This window comes from Mastomys coucha, unplaced genomic scaffold (assembly GCF_008632895.1).
Source record: "Mastomys coucha isolate ucsf_1 unplaced genomic scaffold, UCSF_Mcou_1 pScaffold4, whole genome shotgun sequence".
NCBI classification, from domain to species: domain Eukaryota; kingdom Metazoa; phylum Chordata; class Mammalia; order Rodentia; family Muridae; genus Mastomys; species Mastomys coucha.
Genome location: NW_022196910.1, coordinates 30,675,290 through 30,691,687, shown reverse-complemented (window position 1 = coordinate 30,691,687; position 16,398 = coordinate 30,675,290). Strand labels below are relative to the sequence as shown.

The 16,398-nt window shown below is 35.7% G+C and overlaps 1 protein-coding gene across 9 annotated transcripts in view; it reads left to right on the top strand.

The window, feature by feature from the left end:
- Lrriq1 (leucine rich repeats and IQ motif containing 1) overlaps positions 1-16,398 on the top strand; it is a 200,863-nt gene that overhangs the window by 59,414 nt on the left and 125,051 nt on the right. For all 9 annotated transcript variants that reach the window (XM_031349424.1, XM_031349417.1, XM_031349418.1 and 6 more), the window contains 3 exons: positions 1,067-1,246; positions 3,611-4,048; positions 10,900-11,101. In XM_031349424.1, coding sequence (XP_031205284.1) covers positions 1,067-1,246; positions 3,611-4,048; positions 10,900-11,101 — 820 coding nt within the window. The remainder of the gene's footprint in view (positions 1-1,066; positions 1,247-3,610; positions 4,049-10,899; positions 11,102-16,398) is intronic.

Sequence of the window (16,398 nt, the reverse complement as noted above, 5' to 3'; positions counted from 1 at the left end):
TCTTTCTTTCTTTCTTTCTTTTTTTCCTTTTTTTGCCAAGGACTCATTTGGTGTTCATGTTGGTTTTGGTTTTGGTGTTGGTTCTTGTTTCCTCTTCTCAATCAAATCCTAATCCATGCTATCTTACATACAGTGTCTCCAATCATTCTCTAGAAATCAGATATTATCTGTCTGACATTTGTTTCTTCTTCAATTGTTTGGTATCCTGGATCTTCCACCTCTCCATTTGAGTTCATCGGTTAATATGGGTTAAATGTATTTATGGATTCTGACGGAGACTCAACTGAATGTGTAAATTAGTTTGGGATGAACTCTTGCTTTGGTAACATTTGACTCCTATCCATGAGCATGTCTTCTCTCTCCATTCTATGGCATTGATTATCCAGGTTTTTCAGGTTTTCTATGAGGAGTTCATTTCCTTAAATAGAAGTTTTATTTGTTCAAGCAGGCCAATTTTCCACTGTGACTGTCCACTACATTGTAAAACAGACATACCCTTTGTGAAAGATTTAGGCCAGTACTTCTAATGACTGAGCTTGGATCCTCAGTGCTTGCTATCTGTCCTGTTCTTGAGTTTTGCATTGATTTTTTTCCCAAACCTCTAAAGGTCTGTTTAGCAATTTAAGAGACAATATAATTTTAGATGTCTTTGATCATACAAAACAGTACCTTTTCCCATCTCCTGTTTTAGCACTACTCACACTATATTTTAATGAGTCTCAATAACATTTTGCCTTTATTATAAAAAGCAATTTTCAAAAATATTATCATTATAAAATGAAGTTTCTCACATTATTCTTTTGTAAGAGCAGCTTTTTGTTTTGCAAATTGTGGCCCAAGTTTCTAAAATTGGTTCTCATTTGAAATTTGAGGTTATTATTCATTGTAACACAATGTTGTATATGACAGGCTATTATACATTTTTGAATATTTTAACTATCTTTTTCTCTGCAAAATCAACCACATTTTCTCAGATAAACATTCTATGCTTGTTATGTGAAATTTGTTGTTATTTTAAAATACAAGTCCTTATCAAAATTAGTAACTTCTTCCTTGTTTCTAATAGACATTCTATCCTTAAAACATTACCTGCTCTGAGAGTTCTCAATGGTGACATGCTGAACTCTTACACCAATGTCCTTACTGAAGAATACTATCATCAAGACCTAAGATGTTTCTTGGCACTTTGTCAGTACCAGCTTCAAGAGTTCAACTTATTACCTGAAAAGTATATCACATTGAAGAGGTAAGATTCTAATATTCCTTTTGTTGTATTTAAAATAAATAATGTAATATAAACACATGATAAAATATATAATTACCACATTGATACTAGAAGCAATGTGTCTGGAGGATGGTCTACTTGTAGTATTATTCTGAAGATCATATATATCTTAAAATATGTCAATATATACTTCAAACATAATATCTAATAGTCATAAATTTATTCAACAATAATTTTCATAATATTGAGTATCCTCTAAGAATTTATTATTACAAGGGAACAAAGTAAGTTTGAAAGCATATGAAGTACATACTGGGTGCCATATTACATGTTATATTTACATATTACTCTACCAAGTCATCAGAGTGGAGAAAGCCTGTGAGTGTTTCTGCATGCACCAAGGACAAAAGCTGGGGAGTTATTCTAATCTGATAATGAAAACTGATTACTTTCTTTTCCTGACCTTGAATTATTTTTCTTTCCATTAATTAATTTATTTTTCAATCTACATCCTGATCATTGCCCCTACCCCTGTCTCTCCCTCACACATGTCCCCTCCCCTTCTCTGCTGTGTGCTTGGAGGCCCCACTGTGTGTAGCCTCCAACCCTGGAACATCATGTCTCTGCAGGGCTAAGTGGACCTTCTCCCACTGAGGTCAGACAAGGCAGCCCAGTTAGAGGAATGGATTCTACAGATAGGCAACAGCTTTAGGGACAGCTCCCATTCCATTTTGGGGGGACCTCGAATTCTTAATGTATTACAATGTGTGACTTATAATGATCTTTCCATATCAGAATTTAAAATTTTTAGTTGGCCCAGGAAATACATGAGCATTAGTATTTCTGAATAATTTCTGATTGTTTCACATATAGTTCCACTATAAAGAGAAACATAGTATGTCCTTCCTAATATTTGACGTAATTACTAAGCCATTTCTTCTTTCTTTCATTCTTATTTTTGAGATTATCATATAATTATATCATTTTCATTTCTTTTCCTCACACCAACTCTTCCTATGCACCTGCTAGAATGGGAAAAGTCTAGAGCCAGAGCCCATCATGTTCTCAGAAATGTTTGCTGAACAGTTATAACAAATATAATTTTTAGCCAAGGTAGAAAGACAGAAAGACCTTTTAAATGCATGAACTCCTTTTTCTTTAATGGTTGTTACAATGGTGTGTGTGTATGTGTCTGTCTGAGTAGCAATAGCATGAGCACATAAGATGTGCACACATGCTTGTGTGTGCATGTGCAGACACATACACACACATACACACATACACACACACACACACACACACACAGACCTAAGTTCATAATGTAACTGTCTCAGTCTATGTGTTGTCACTGTGTTTATGTTTTCAAGACTGATCATTTCTAAGGGATAGACATCTGGCTTGTTCAGTTTGCTGTGAGTGTGTCTAGGAGCCTAAGTCATACCTTAATTGTTACTATTTATATTACCAAACATATTTCTCTAACATCAGCTCATTTTCCATTAGAAATTTTATGAATATATAGGTAATTCATATTAAAATTTTCACATCTGTAAATAATTTTAATGTAATAAAAGATATTAAAAATATTATTATATATTTATGATATCCATAAAATAGTCTTCAAATAGTAAACTTATTTATTTACTTCTTTATTCTGGGATAGGGATGGAATAAAGTACCCTGTGCACAGTAGACGACTGTAAACTGAGCTGCATCCTCGTAAGTGAGCAGAAATAATGGAGGTTAAAGGCATGCCTAAGAATGAGGCTCAGGCAGGTCAAATCCTCTGCATTTGTTAAGGCTTTCAAATGAGTAAATGGAACTTTGATAAATTACACAGGAATAAAAGCCAAAATATAGAAACCCAACCATTGCCCAAGAGGACCTTAGCCATTTATGTTTTTTATCCTTGCTATGCATAGCAGTTGTCCATAGGAAAACAGAAACAAAAACTTTCCCAAAATATAAGTCTTTGGCCAGCCAGCACAAATATTCTGTGTTAACAAGAGTCAGTGTTGAAAATACTTATGCTTCATGAATGACTTCTCCACATTTATATAGTCATTATTTCTCATGTGTATGATAGCAAAACCTTTGATTTAGTTTTTCATTTTCAACAAAAATACACTAATTAAAAATGGACCTAAAGATTTCAGACATTTTGTCTTGATTGACACAGATCATGATAAACCACTGTTTTGAATTTTGCTCAAAATAATATAAAATGGTATATAGATGATTAGAAATAAATCATAATGAAAAATATTCTCAATTTTAAGTTCCTCTTTGGCTACATATTAAATTTTATTATTAAAACCTACCCAAGTTTCTGTGTTTCTGTGTACACTTGTACTTATTCAGTGTTTCTATTTTTTATTTGTTCAGGGACATTCTCACTCTTCATGCTGCAGACAGACTCTCACAGTACTATACAGACTTAATGAAACTCAGTAATGAATGCAGACATGCACATGAACAAGGGGATGTAAATACCATCACGAGGTCTGCATCAGAAACGGAACAAAACCATCTAGACTTTTCAAACAATGACAGCACACTGCAAAACAAGGCCTTTCCTGCTTGGAGTAACAGTTGTGAGGCAGATTCACCAGCTATTTCTGTAAGCCTGTTGGACACTGCCTCCAGACCTTCTGCATCAAACTGTGAAGAACGGAAAGGAAGAAATCAGGAAAAGCTTATGACACAGAAGAGTGAACACAGCAGGATCAGTAGTCTCTCCACCAGCAGAGCCTCATTCATAGAAAGGAATATGGCAGATTCTCCAATGAGTATTCATCACAGTGCCGAACAATGTGAACCAATGTAAGACCCTTTTCCTTAATAGACATTATATGTACTGTTTGTATGTGTGTGCTCTGAGTAGATGTATGTTGTGCACACATACGGTTGATGTTCAAGCCAACAGAGGACACTGGGTGTCATGCCTTATCACTGTCTTGTTCTCTAGTGACAATGTCTTTCAGTGAGCTTATAGCTCTGGTGGCAGCCAACAAATCCAGATCTCTTGTCTTGATCTGCTACAGCACTGGAATTACAGGCATTGTATGGCTATGTCTGGCTTGTTGTGTGGTTGCTTACAATTACAGCTCCCATGTTTTCTCAGCAAGTGCTGTTTTCTACTGACAGCTCCCCAGAAACAAAACCATGATTACTATTTTTGATAACTGGTCATATTCAGTAATAAGAACTAGTAACTAGGTAATTTAAATCAACATTATTTTTATATTGATCCCTTTAACTATTTTTCATAATATGCACAAAAAACTTACCACAGTAGAAATTAATTTGGTTAAATCCAGGCAGGTTTAATTTGTTCCCTAAGATTATTTAATTTTGAATGAGTATGAAATTGTTGTTCTGCTTCCAAATTTCTAAGTTCATAAAATCATTTTAATAAAATTTAGAATTATCCTAAAATAATTTATTCCAAATAATCTGATTATTTCATCTTCTGCAATATGCCTTTATAAGTTCCACTGATCTAGTCAACATGTAATAAATATTTATGTGATATTTTGCATGTATATGCCATAGATTTCTCTATCATAACTGCTCTGGAAGGTAATTAATCACATCAGATCCATAGTAAGTATTGCATTCCTTAAGAAATCTCCTGGAGTTCTGTAATTGTTGAATCAGTAAGGGTGGCTTTGGCTTTGGCCTGTCGATTTAATGGTTCTATCTTTAGTGTCAGATTAGCAAGATTCAGCTTCTCCTGTAAGGACTAGTGTCAAACAGAGCAGAGGCAATGCCATGGGGGCTGTTTGCTTTTTCTGTCTTTATTCCAGTAGAAGTCTGTGGAAACAGTGATTTTTTTTTCTGGAAGATATGTTTGCTTGATACATACAGATGTACATAAGATGGTTATTTCCTATTATAAAAATACTTAAAAATACTTTTGATAATTTTTGAGAGCTTCCAGGGACTAAACCACCAACCAAATAGTCCACATGATGGGACTCATGGCTCCAGCTTCATATGTGGCAGACGATGGTCTAGTTGGTCATCAATGTGAGGAGAGGCCCTTGGTTCTGTGAAGGCTTTGTGCCCCAGTGTAGAAGAATTCCAGGACCAGGAAGAGAGGGTGGGTGGGTGAGCAGAGGGAGCAGGGAAGGAGTAGAGAGTATTTCAGAGGGAAAACCAGGAAAGAGGAGAACATTTGAAATGTAAGTAAAGACAATATCTAATTAAAAAAATACTTTAAATTTACATACAGAGAATTAGAATTTACTCTGACGTTTTCAGACATAAATTGGTTTCGTTTCCTTCTTCTCATGGCTCTGTCACCTCTTTTAACCTCCTATCTTCTTTTTCTTTCTTTTATTAATCATTTTATTCATTTTCATTTCAAATAATATCCCCTTTTCCTGATTTCCCCTCTTCAACTCTCCCATCCCATCCTCCCTCCCCTTTGCCTCTATGAGGGTGCTCCTTCACCCACTCACCCACTCATCTACTCTCACTGCCTCACTGCTATGTAGAGTGCCTAGCATCCTCCTACAGTGGAGCATTGAACCTCCACAAGACCAAGGGCCTCTTCTCCCATTGATGACCAAGTAGGTCATCCTCTGCTACATATGCAGCTGGAGCCATGGGTCCCTCCATATATACTATTTAATTGGTGGTTTAGTCCCTGTATGCTTTGGGTGTTTCAGTTAGTTGATAGTGTTCTTCCTATGGGGTTGCAATCCCCTTCAGCTCCTTCAGTCCTTCCCCTAGCTCTTTCACTGGGCTACCAGTGCTCAGTCCAATGGTTGGCAGTGAATATCTGCATCTGTATTAGTCAGGTCCTGGTAGAACCTCTCATGAGACTGCTAATCCAGGCTACTGCAGCAAGCACATCTTCGTACCAACAACAGTGTAGGGCTTTAGTGTTTGCAGATGGGATAGATCTCTAGGTGGGGTGGTATCTGGGTGGCCTTTCCTTCAGTCTCTGCTCCATTTTTTTGTCTCCGCATTTCCTTTAGATAGGAACAATTCTGGGTTAAAACTTTTGAGGCAGGTCCTGTCCACTTTCAAGTCCAACCTTCTGTTATCCTCCTCCCCAACCTCAACATGTTGCATTTCATTCGTAGATTCATGGCCACACTCATTCCCCCATACATACATGTATATAAGCACTAAAACTGGGATCCTAGTACAAGAGAAAGTTTGCCATGTATAGTTCTAAGGTTTAGTTATCTTAATATAATAATTCTTGATTCATGTTTTCCTATAAATCTTATCATCCCATTTTTCTATATGTTCAAATAAAATTCTGTTGCACGTATAACCATATTTTACTATCTATTCATAAGCTGATGGGCATCTGGGCTAACTCTATTTCCTTTTTGTTGTGACAGAGATTCCCTTATATATCACAGACAGGCCTTTTACTCAGAAACTTCCTATTACAGGCTCCCAAATTCTCAGATTACAGTAATGCACACTCATACCAGCCTTATTTTCTTTATTATGTCTATTATATCATACTATTTTGAGATATCCTCATTTAATTTCATTTAAAAGGTGAATGAATGAAGAATTAGTTGCATAAATGTAATTTAAATCTTTAGCACTTTTTATGAACTTTGGTTTATTCTACAAGGTGAAAATAATCTTCAGAAATTCAAATATTTTCCTGAATATTAAAACTGTGTTGTTTTAGTTACTTTTCTGTTGCTGTGAAGAGACACCATGATAAAGGCAGCTTAGGAAAGAGAGCATTTAATGGGCGACTTGCTTAAGGTTTCAGAGGGCGAGTCCCTGACTGTCTCGATGGGAAGCATGGCAATGGAGTAGTAGCTGAGAGCTTATGTCTGCTCCGAAAGTTGTAGTTAGAGAGAATGACTTGGCCTAGTGTGGGATTTGGAACCTCAAACTCCAGTCCTCATGATACAACTTCTTCAGCAAGTCTGTACTTCTTAATGCCTCCTAAAACTGTTTCCTGAAATAAAGACCTAATATTTGACTACATTAGCTTATTAGGGTCCTTCTCATACATATGTGTGATTTATATTTGATCAGAAGTTTTAGCTACTAACTTCAATCATATATCCACAGTAAAAAGAGATTAAAAGAATAAGCTGGCTGTAAGTAAAATGGTGGTGACAAAGATGATGGTGATGATGGTGATTATGATTATTGTAATCATGATGGAAAAGTAAAGCACCAAATAGAAAATAATTTCTTTATGCATCCTAGTTCCATTCAAACCTAATTTGAGGAAAAAAATATATGGTCCTATCTGAGAGACAGTATTACTTAATTCCATTTTTTTTTGTAGATGAATATCATAACGAAAGAGAAATTTACATTGATTATAACAATTGTGCTAATTTCTGTTTCTATGATTAAATCACCATGAGAAAATCGAGTTACAAAAGGAAGTACTTATCAAGGACTTTGAGTTCTAGAGTGATAAGAGTCCATCATCATCTCCATGGGAAAATGTAGCGTCATACAGACATGACGCCTAAAGCTTTGAGTGAGCTAAGAGCTCCATCATAAACCATGGGCAGGAAGCCAAGAAAACAAACTTGGAATAGCACCTGGCTTTTAAAACCTCAAAACTTGCCCCCAGTGACATATTTCTTCCTGTGAGGCCATACTTCCTAAAGCTACCTAAACATTACTACCAGTTAGGAACCAGGCATTCAAAACTCTAAGACTTGGAACATCTCACCACATTCTGTTCCCTGGCTCATACCTATCTTAAACTATAAAATGTATTTATCCCAACTTCAAAAGTCTCAATAGTCTTTTAGTCCCAACACTGTTTAAAAATCCAGAGTTTCCTTTGGAGAACAAAGAAATCTCTGAATTGTAGTTTCTTGTAAGATTAAAGAGCAAATTGCATACTTCCAACCTAAAAAGGCACAGGATAGACATTACCATTCCAAAGGCATTCCAAAGAAGGCATAGCAGCAACAAACTGGACCAAAGAAAGAATGAAATCTAGTGGGGCATACTTCTCCAGCCCCATCTCTGATGTCAAAGTACTAGATGGCTCCACCGTCCTACCCGTGCTTACAGTAACCCACATATCTCTCTTGGGCTCGAACTCTCATTATGTGAAGCTTCCTTGGCAGATATCCCATGGCTCCCTCATCTATCAACTTATCCATTACAAACCAGACTTCACTTTCACAGCTTCAGAAATAGCTTCTGAAGGCCACCACACATTATTGACCTGCCATGTACTTTGTCTCACTCAGCTCTCTAAAATGGCAGAAGATTTCATGACTCCATAATTTGTATATCTTTCATGACTATAAATCCAGCATTATGTGGGAAAGCCATTATATGTTTGAAGTATGTAATTTTAATTAATTAATTAATTATATTTCACAGGGATTTACAATTAGGAAATTGCCTTAAGTCTCAGAAAATACTTTGGTCTTTTAAATAGTATTGGGATTTGAAAGATTACGAGGACTTTGGCATCACACTAGATACATTTTCATCATCACGATATAGCCAGGATCCTGTGGAGGAAGAGGGGTAGAGTACGTTGATTTTGATGTGATGCCCTTATCTCAGACATTTGAACACTGGATTCCTAGTTGGTTTTGGAGGTGGATTCAACAGGTTGGGATAAATCTTTGGCTCCTTGAATGATTTTGCAGAAGTTTTTGTTTGTTGTTTCTTTCTTGGAGCAGAAAATTCCTTAGGAATTTTGGTTTCAGACTTTAGAAGCTTGGCTGGATGGTTTTGCCCTCAGGATACCCTTCCCTTCATTCCAAAGCAAATCAAGCCTCCTCTGCATCTCCTGATTTCTCTCAGTAGAAGCCTTGGCCTCAACTTTGTAACTTTGGTTTTTTTTTCTTCAAACTGTATATTTCTTTCTGCCCACTTGATCCTTTTTATTGCAGATATGCATTATAGTAATTTCTAGTAACTACAATGCAGTATCCATAGTAAGTTATTTTATAATTTCCTCTGCCAGGAATTTAGTCCATAACTTTTTCGATTAAGCCACAATAAAATGCAGAGGACAAGGACAAAAAGCAGTGTCATTTTTGCCAAAATATAATTAAAATATTTTCTAATCTAGTTGCTAATATCGTTTGCCTCGGAACCTCACCAAGCTAGGTGTCCAAGCTCCTCTAAGATGGCCCATTAATTTCAGTTTACAGCATTTAAACACTATTCAAGTCTAATGTCCCAAAGTCATCTTGATTCCTTCAAAATCCACTTGCTCATCTTTGTGAAGTAGCTCACTCCCTGGTATCAACTTCTGTATAAGTAATTTTCTATTGTTGTGAGAAAACACCATAATCAAGGGGTTTACTTGTGGGTAATGGAGTCAAAGAAATAAGAGGCCATCATCATTAGATCAAGACAACAGGGCAACAGGGAAGCATGGTGTATGAAACTAAAAGCTGGGAATGTGTATCTAACATCTGGAGACTTAGTGTTTAAATGCTCAACTCTGGGGAACATATCATTCAGTCCAGTCAAACAAACAAAAAGTTATTGCAAACTCTGTCAAGGAAATGTTGAGAAGTTGATTTGCTCTTCATATACATTTTAAATTAAACACAAAAATTCCACAAAGAATTAAGATAGAATTGCTGTCACTTTCATTATACCTTATGCTTTGATAAAATTTCTGTAATAAGCTGTGAGAAATGAAACTAATTCCAACTCAGGAAAGCAACTTAGTGTCTAAAATTTGCAAATAGCCATGGGCTAGGTAGGAGAATTTCCTACTGGGCATGAATAGTGTATTTTCAAGTGGCTAAGAAGTGAAGAGAAGCTGGTAAAATACCTCCTAGCGTCTTTCCTCTTGCCAGGAAGAATGTGAAGAATGTCATTTTCTCTTCCTTTGTAAGGCATCCCATGGTGGCAAGCACCTAACCCTACTTTGCCAAGTCCATATTGGTTTCTATACTTTTGGAACCCTTCTACTTTACCATCCCTACCCACTCTGGAACAATGTCTTTATTATCTAGAAGAATCTCTGTAATGTCTTTCATCTTAAAAGTTATTAAAACAAAAATTTAACGCTCTTTTTGCAACTAAATCACTCTCTGAACTTTTGGCTCATTCTCTCTTTCAGATTGGATATCTATACTACTTTACATTTATGACTCTCTTTAAACAAAGAAGGGATTTTTGTTTTTAAATAGGATTTTAGATAAGATTGTTTATATTTATGTGCAGGTTACAAAGAATTATTTATATATTTATTTATTTATTTATGTATTATAGGAGTGGTGTATATATGTTATTTATACCCTTCCCTCTCTTTCTGACTCCTTTACCCATTATCAAATTTATAAATTTGTAATTATATATATGCATATAGAAATACAACCTGCTTTATCCGTTTAATGTTCATATGCATTTAGGGCTAACAATATGTGATTAGATAACCTATTAAGGGCTCACTCTTGGATAATACTGATGCACTCTCTTTCCTCAGGCATTTATCAGCTGTAGCTCTTCATATAGGGGTGGAGCTTTGTAAGATTATTCTCACCCGCAATGGCATACCAAGTGCTGCTAGCATGTTGTGGTACTCTATAGGCCTCAATATGGTTGACATTCCCTGGGTGTAGCTTCCCTGTCATATATAGAACATCATTTTTGCAGCAGCTTATGAAAACCTCTTGTTTACCTTCTGGGTATCCATGTATACTAAAATAGTTTCCTCTTTCTATTTTTAGCAAGGCAGCTAAGGTAATCCAAGCACAATGGCGTAGTTACATTGCAGGAAAACAGATTAATGGCTCTTCAAAAATGCATCCGACCACAACAGAACCCCTGCGTGATCCCTTCGTCAATAATCAGACTACTTCCAATGAAGAAAGAAGAAAAACTAATATAAATATCCAAGAACAGAGGGAGAAAGCTGCTCTTCATATTCAGGTTAATTCAAACTTTTAATAGCAGAGTTAGTCACGAACATATATTCCTCATTTTTCGCTCAGTCGTTCTGTGTTTTTATAAGCATCAGTGGTTTAAAGCTAGTTGAGTTTATTTCACACTTGCATAGATTTACAGGCTCCGACCTAAGAAACAGGAGTATGGTTCTGCTGAATATCAAGACTGTAGATAATAGTCCTTCAGACTGAAATGCTGTGACCTTCAGTGTTGCTAAAGCTAACCCATACAATGATTTTTAAAATTCTCTTCATTGTACTAAGTCCTTTACTTCTTCAATTTGATTTATTTCAAGATAACTCATGAAGTTATTAGAAATTAGATTGCCTTCCTGCTTTGTTTCTCAGGATGTTTGTAGTTGGTATCAAGGAAATCTGATTATTTTTTAGACCTTTTCATTTATTTTTATCTGTTACAGTTTCTTTTAATTAAGAATTTAATATGTGCACATAACAAATTTTGAACAAATCCATCCCCCATTTCATTTTTCCATGCCCCCATTCACTTTTCCCTCTCCAATTCATGTTCCCTTTTTAACAATCCACTCAGTCTCCTTAGTTTCTACAGCTAATAGTAATGGTCAGTAAAGTAGCAGAATATGAAACTAACCAGAAAGTCAGTAGCCTAAGTTGATTATTTTGTCAATGTCCTTGAGTCTATATCATGTATATAGGTTAAACAACTCATGCATCAATAAATGAGAACTTGATTGTGAGTGATCTTGTTGATGAGTTCTTGAATTTAATTTGTAAGTATTTTATTGATAATTTTTACATTTATATTAATAATTAATTAGGGAGGTTGAACTATCATTATGTTGTTAATGTTATATCTTTATGTGGTTTTGGTATTTGGAGTGATAAAAAGAATTCTTCATAAAAAGTTTGACGTGCTCCTTCCTTTTCTATTATGGAATAACTTAAGGAGTACTGATGTTAGTTCTTTGAACGTCTGGAAGAATACTATACTGAATCCATCTTACCTTGAACCATTTTTAGATAGGAGATTTTAAATTACTGTCTCTAAGCACTACAATATTAATCCAATATATTTGTCAAATCATCTAAGATTTTAGTGAAAGCTAATAATTTGGCCTAATTGATAGCTATTCTAGAAATATATTTGAAAACTATAACAAAATGTAAAATTCTTCAAGTGCCTGCTTTAATTAAAAACTTAGAAGTCAAGAAGTGAAAGTAAAAAGAGAAACTCTGTGAGTAGAAGGATAGATCCAGCGGGCCCAGTGCAGAGAAGAATGGCAGAGAAAAGTAGGGGAAGGGAGACTCAATCAAAAGAAAATACGTATTAAAATGCCAGAGAGAAAAATTATACATTGTGTGGTAATTGGCTACATAAATGAATGAATGAATGAATAGATAAATAAATAAATAAATAAATAAATAAATAAATAAATAGACAAATAAAGTGCAAAATACTTGTCTTAGTACCACCAAGATCAGATTTCAAAATGAATTTTAACTTGATTACCTTTTTATTTTATTTATTTATTCAATGAAGCTTTTTGATATGTTTGTACTATCTAGTTCATCATTAAAAACAAAAGCAACCAAAAATTAGTCAACTGTCTTTTAACTTTACATGATCTTTAAGATTTATTTACTTTATATATATGAGTACTCTATCTACATGTGCCAGAAGAGGGCATCAGATCTCATTTTACAGATGGTTGTGAGCCAACAACCATGTCGTTGCTGGGAATTGAACTCATAATTTCTGGAAGACCAGCCAGTACTCTTAACTGCAGAGGCATGTCTTCAGCCTCTTTATATGATCTTTAATGTCACACAACTTGCTGACTTGGAAAACTAAGTAAATAGAGTTTCTAGAAAAAAATAAAAGGAAGCCAGAAATTTAGGAATAAAAATATTTAATTAATGCCCATTATAAAAGTAAATTTTATTCACCTGATGTAATTGTTATGTCTTAAACTTACTGCTAACCCTGGCTTGTCCTGGAAGCTTTTAGCATCCATACAATCTTATCTAGGCCTAGAATGTTTTCATCCTCTGAGACTTACTGCTGAATAAGCTTACCCTTTCTATTTCTTTCTGAATTCTCACTGACTGATTCAATTCAGCTCTTTTGTCTCAAACTCTTCTGTAAGCTGACTGATTCAATCTGGTTTTTCTCTCTCTATGCCTCCCCTGAATTGCTTGCTCTACTCAACCTCAAACTAACTTTAGCAATCTGTTAAATCTTCTAGCCCCTTCTTATTTTCTGGCTTGTTCCATCTTCACCTGTGTCTAGCTTGTTCCCTCTCTGTAACCTTTCTTTTTACAGCTCTCCTAGTAAACCTGCCTCCTCCTCCTTTTCTCTTCTCTGCACTGCTCTCTCTTAAGTAGCTTCCCTTCCCCCGCCCCCTCACCTGGTGAGAGTTGGGCATATCCTATTCTGTTAAACACTTTTCTGATTTGTCACTTTGTCTGCCACTCAATTAGATATCACTCTCAAACATCAGAACTGCCTTCTGACAACTTTATTTTCATTGTTTGGAATCAAAAGTGTGTAGTAAGGGCATGCCTGTATTCCAGGCAGAGGGATTAAAGGTTTGTGCGAGAAGCTGAGCCACATCATAGCTAGAAACAGGATTTTTCAGTAAATCTCAGGGTTCATAGTGTGATCAATTACCCTTCAACATATGATCATTGCTATACATAAATTTGTGTTTATTATTATATGTACATTATATAATTTAATATATAGTAGCTATGCATAATTTTATTTTTTGTTTGTGGGTACATATGGGATAACCATGATCATTTGTCTTCCCACTGGAATGCAAAGTTCCACTGGAGTCTTATGAAGTCACCAGTGGGTTCAAATGACTGAAGGCAATGCCACATCCCCTTCTCTGAATCTACCAATAAGATAGTTCACTTATTTTTCCATCTTTTCTTGGCTGTTGGTTTGTCCATTTGCAACCCAGTGAAGTCACAATAGTCATTGAAACCTTCTGATTACCATGACACTAGATTGCCCAGAGGTCATTTTTTCAGCTCTTCTCTATTGAATCCCGGCTTTTATGCTATTTCTACACTCTTCTGCATTATGCCTTGACCCTTGGAGGGGATGGTATACATAGCTTAAGAATGTACCCTCAAACATCACTCATTCTCAGTACCTTATGCATCAGTCTCTACTTTCATTATAGTTCACTGGGAAGAGAGACTTCTCTGATTAAGTCTGGGTGATTATTTTCTATGGGTATAAATGTATATATTAGAGTGGTTCCATGCTATGTCAACTTTACTGAACAACAGAGTTAACTTGAAACTTGGTGTTAATTGTCAAAAATCCTAAGCTCAATTAGAAATGTACAAGCTAGGTAAAAGTCATATTAGCAAGAAGTAAAGATATGGTTTAAAAAATAAATGAGAATATAGTCCCTTTTGCACCCTCAGACATACTCCAAGCTTATCCTGGAAATGAAGCATCTGTCTGAGAATGGAAACTTAAGAACCCTCATTATGTTGCCAAATCTAGCTTTAAATTTCTGATGTGCTTGCAGGTATCTTCCAGTAATGGGAATAGATGCAAATGCCATCACAACCATCTCTACCTTATTTGTTACTACTTCTAAGGTTATGTTGGGGGAAGCTTAGTTCTATCTGTTGCTGGAGAGATTTGATTCAAACAACTTTCTTCGATTTAGAGAAAGTAGGACAGGAAATGAAAGTGGTAGAACAAACAGGGCTTGAGAAGAATGTCCCAAGGTTGAGAGGAAGAATTCAATGTCCATATCAAAATGTGAATAATGGATGGGTAGAAGAATTGAATAAGAGAGAACTGGTATTTCTGACAGTATATCAGACCAGAAAGTAAGGCTCCTACCCCTGAAGCCAGGGAGAATCACGGGTTTTGGAGTAAAAATGGAAGCAATGAAAGGCTGAAGTTTTTACCTTTCAATAACTACTTATATTCAGTACCTTATTCAACTATATATCTTTGCCTTCATGGCTGAATCAAGCTAGAAAACCTTTACTACCGTCTGTCAGAGAAAATGGGGGAGTCATGATGAAGAGATTTAAGGACTTGATTCTTCATTTGTTAAAATCCCATAGATACAGTAGTGACACTGTGAGGGACTGCATGTCCTATGTCTGCCTATGTCAACATTCTTTGCATTCTCCCAATGACCACATGTACTGACAGTGTTATTAGTAATAGCCAGTTTAGCACAGTTTCTATTAGTCTGAAAATTGCCAGGCAATGCAGGACTTTTCTATGTTTGAATGTCTCCTGAAGAAATATTTGATATTTAATTTTAATAAGTTAGCTATAGGATGAGAATGCAATGTGCATCCATACATTGAGTCTTTGGATATTCTCTTTCTATAGTGAAATTGTCTTAAGTTACTTTCCTGGTGCTGACCATTATTATACTATATCATTTTTAGCTTCTGTGTATTTGCTGTATTTATCTTGCCTATTTTCAGTCCCTACTACTATTAGCATAGAAAGTGCATTCATATAGGCTTGTTTGCATGTTTTAAGCAGTACCATCTGTGCATGGCACATGGGAGACATTTAATGAATTTCAAAAGCAATGGTCTTTACTGTCCCAGACTTATATATAATGGACCACATGACAGAATACTGATCCTTTATACCACTGGTTCATATAGTTATTTTAAAATTACATTTAAGACTTTAATTTTTTTAATTCATTCAACTATATATAGGCATCTCATCTATTCTTGTCTCTCTCTCCTCTACCCGCTCAAAAGCAGACAATAGCATGTGTTTGCTTTGTAGTCAAGGAAATGAAAAGCTTCAGATATGCTTTGTTTGGAGGTTGCTGCTATAGAAGGGGTCATGAATGGTCCTAGTGTTGGAGCAAGCTGATTAGTTTGCAAAGTACAGGGAGCATTCTTCAGTGAGTTCTACATAGGGATAAAATCAGGGAAGCTATCAGTCTACTAATAGCTCTCAATGGTTCTTGGTCAATAGCTGAAGTTTAGATTCAGCTTCCTGGGTTCTTTTCTGAGAAATATGTGGTCTGACTTCTGAGAGTGGTTGTTGCAGATGTGGGTTATCTCTATCCTTGAATGCAGTCCAGTCACTTTGTATACTCTGCTTCTTAGTGTAGCAAAAATAACAATATTAATGTTATAAAACTGCTGTAAAATACATTCTGCAGTCAAATTTGTCTTTGGGGTGTATCTCTAGGTTATAATCAAATAAATCCATTAAAAATGACCTTAAAGCCGGGCGTGGTGGCTCACGCCTTTAATTCCAGCACTTGGAAGGCAGAGGCAGGC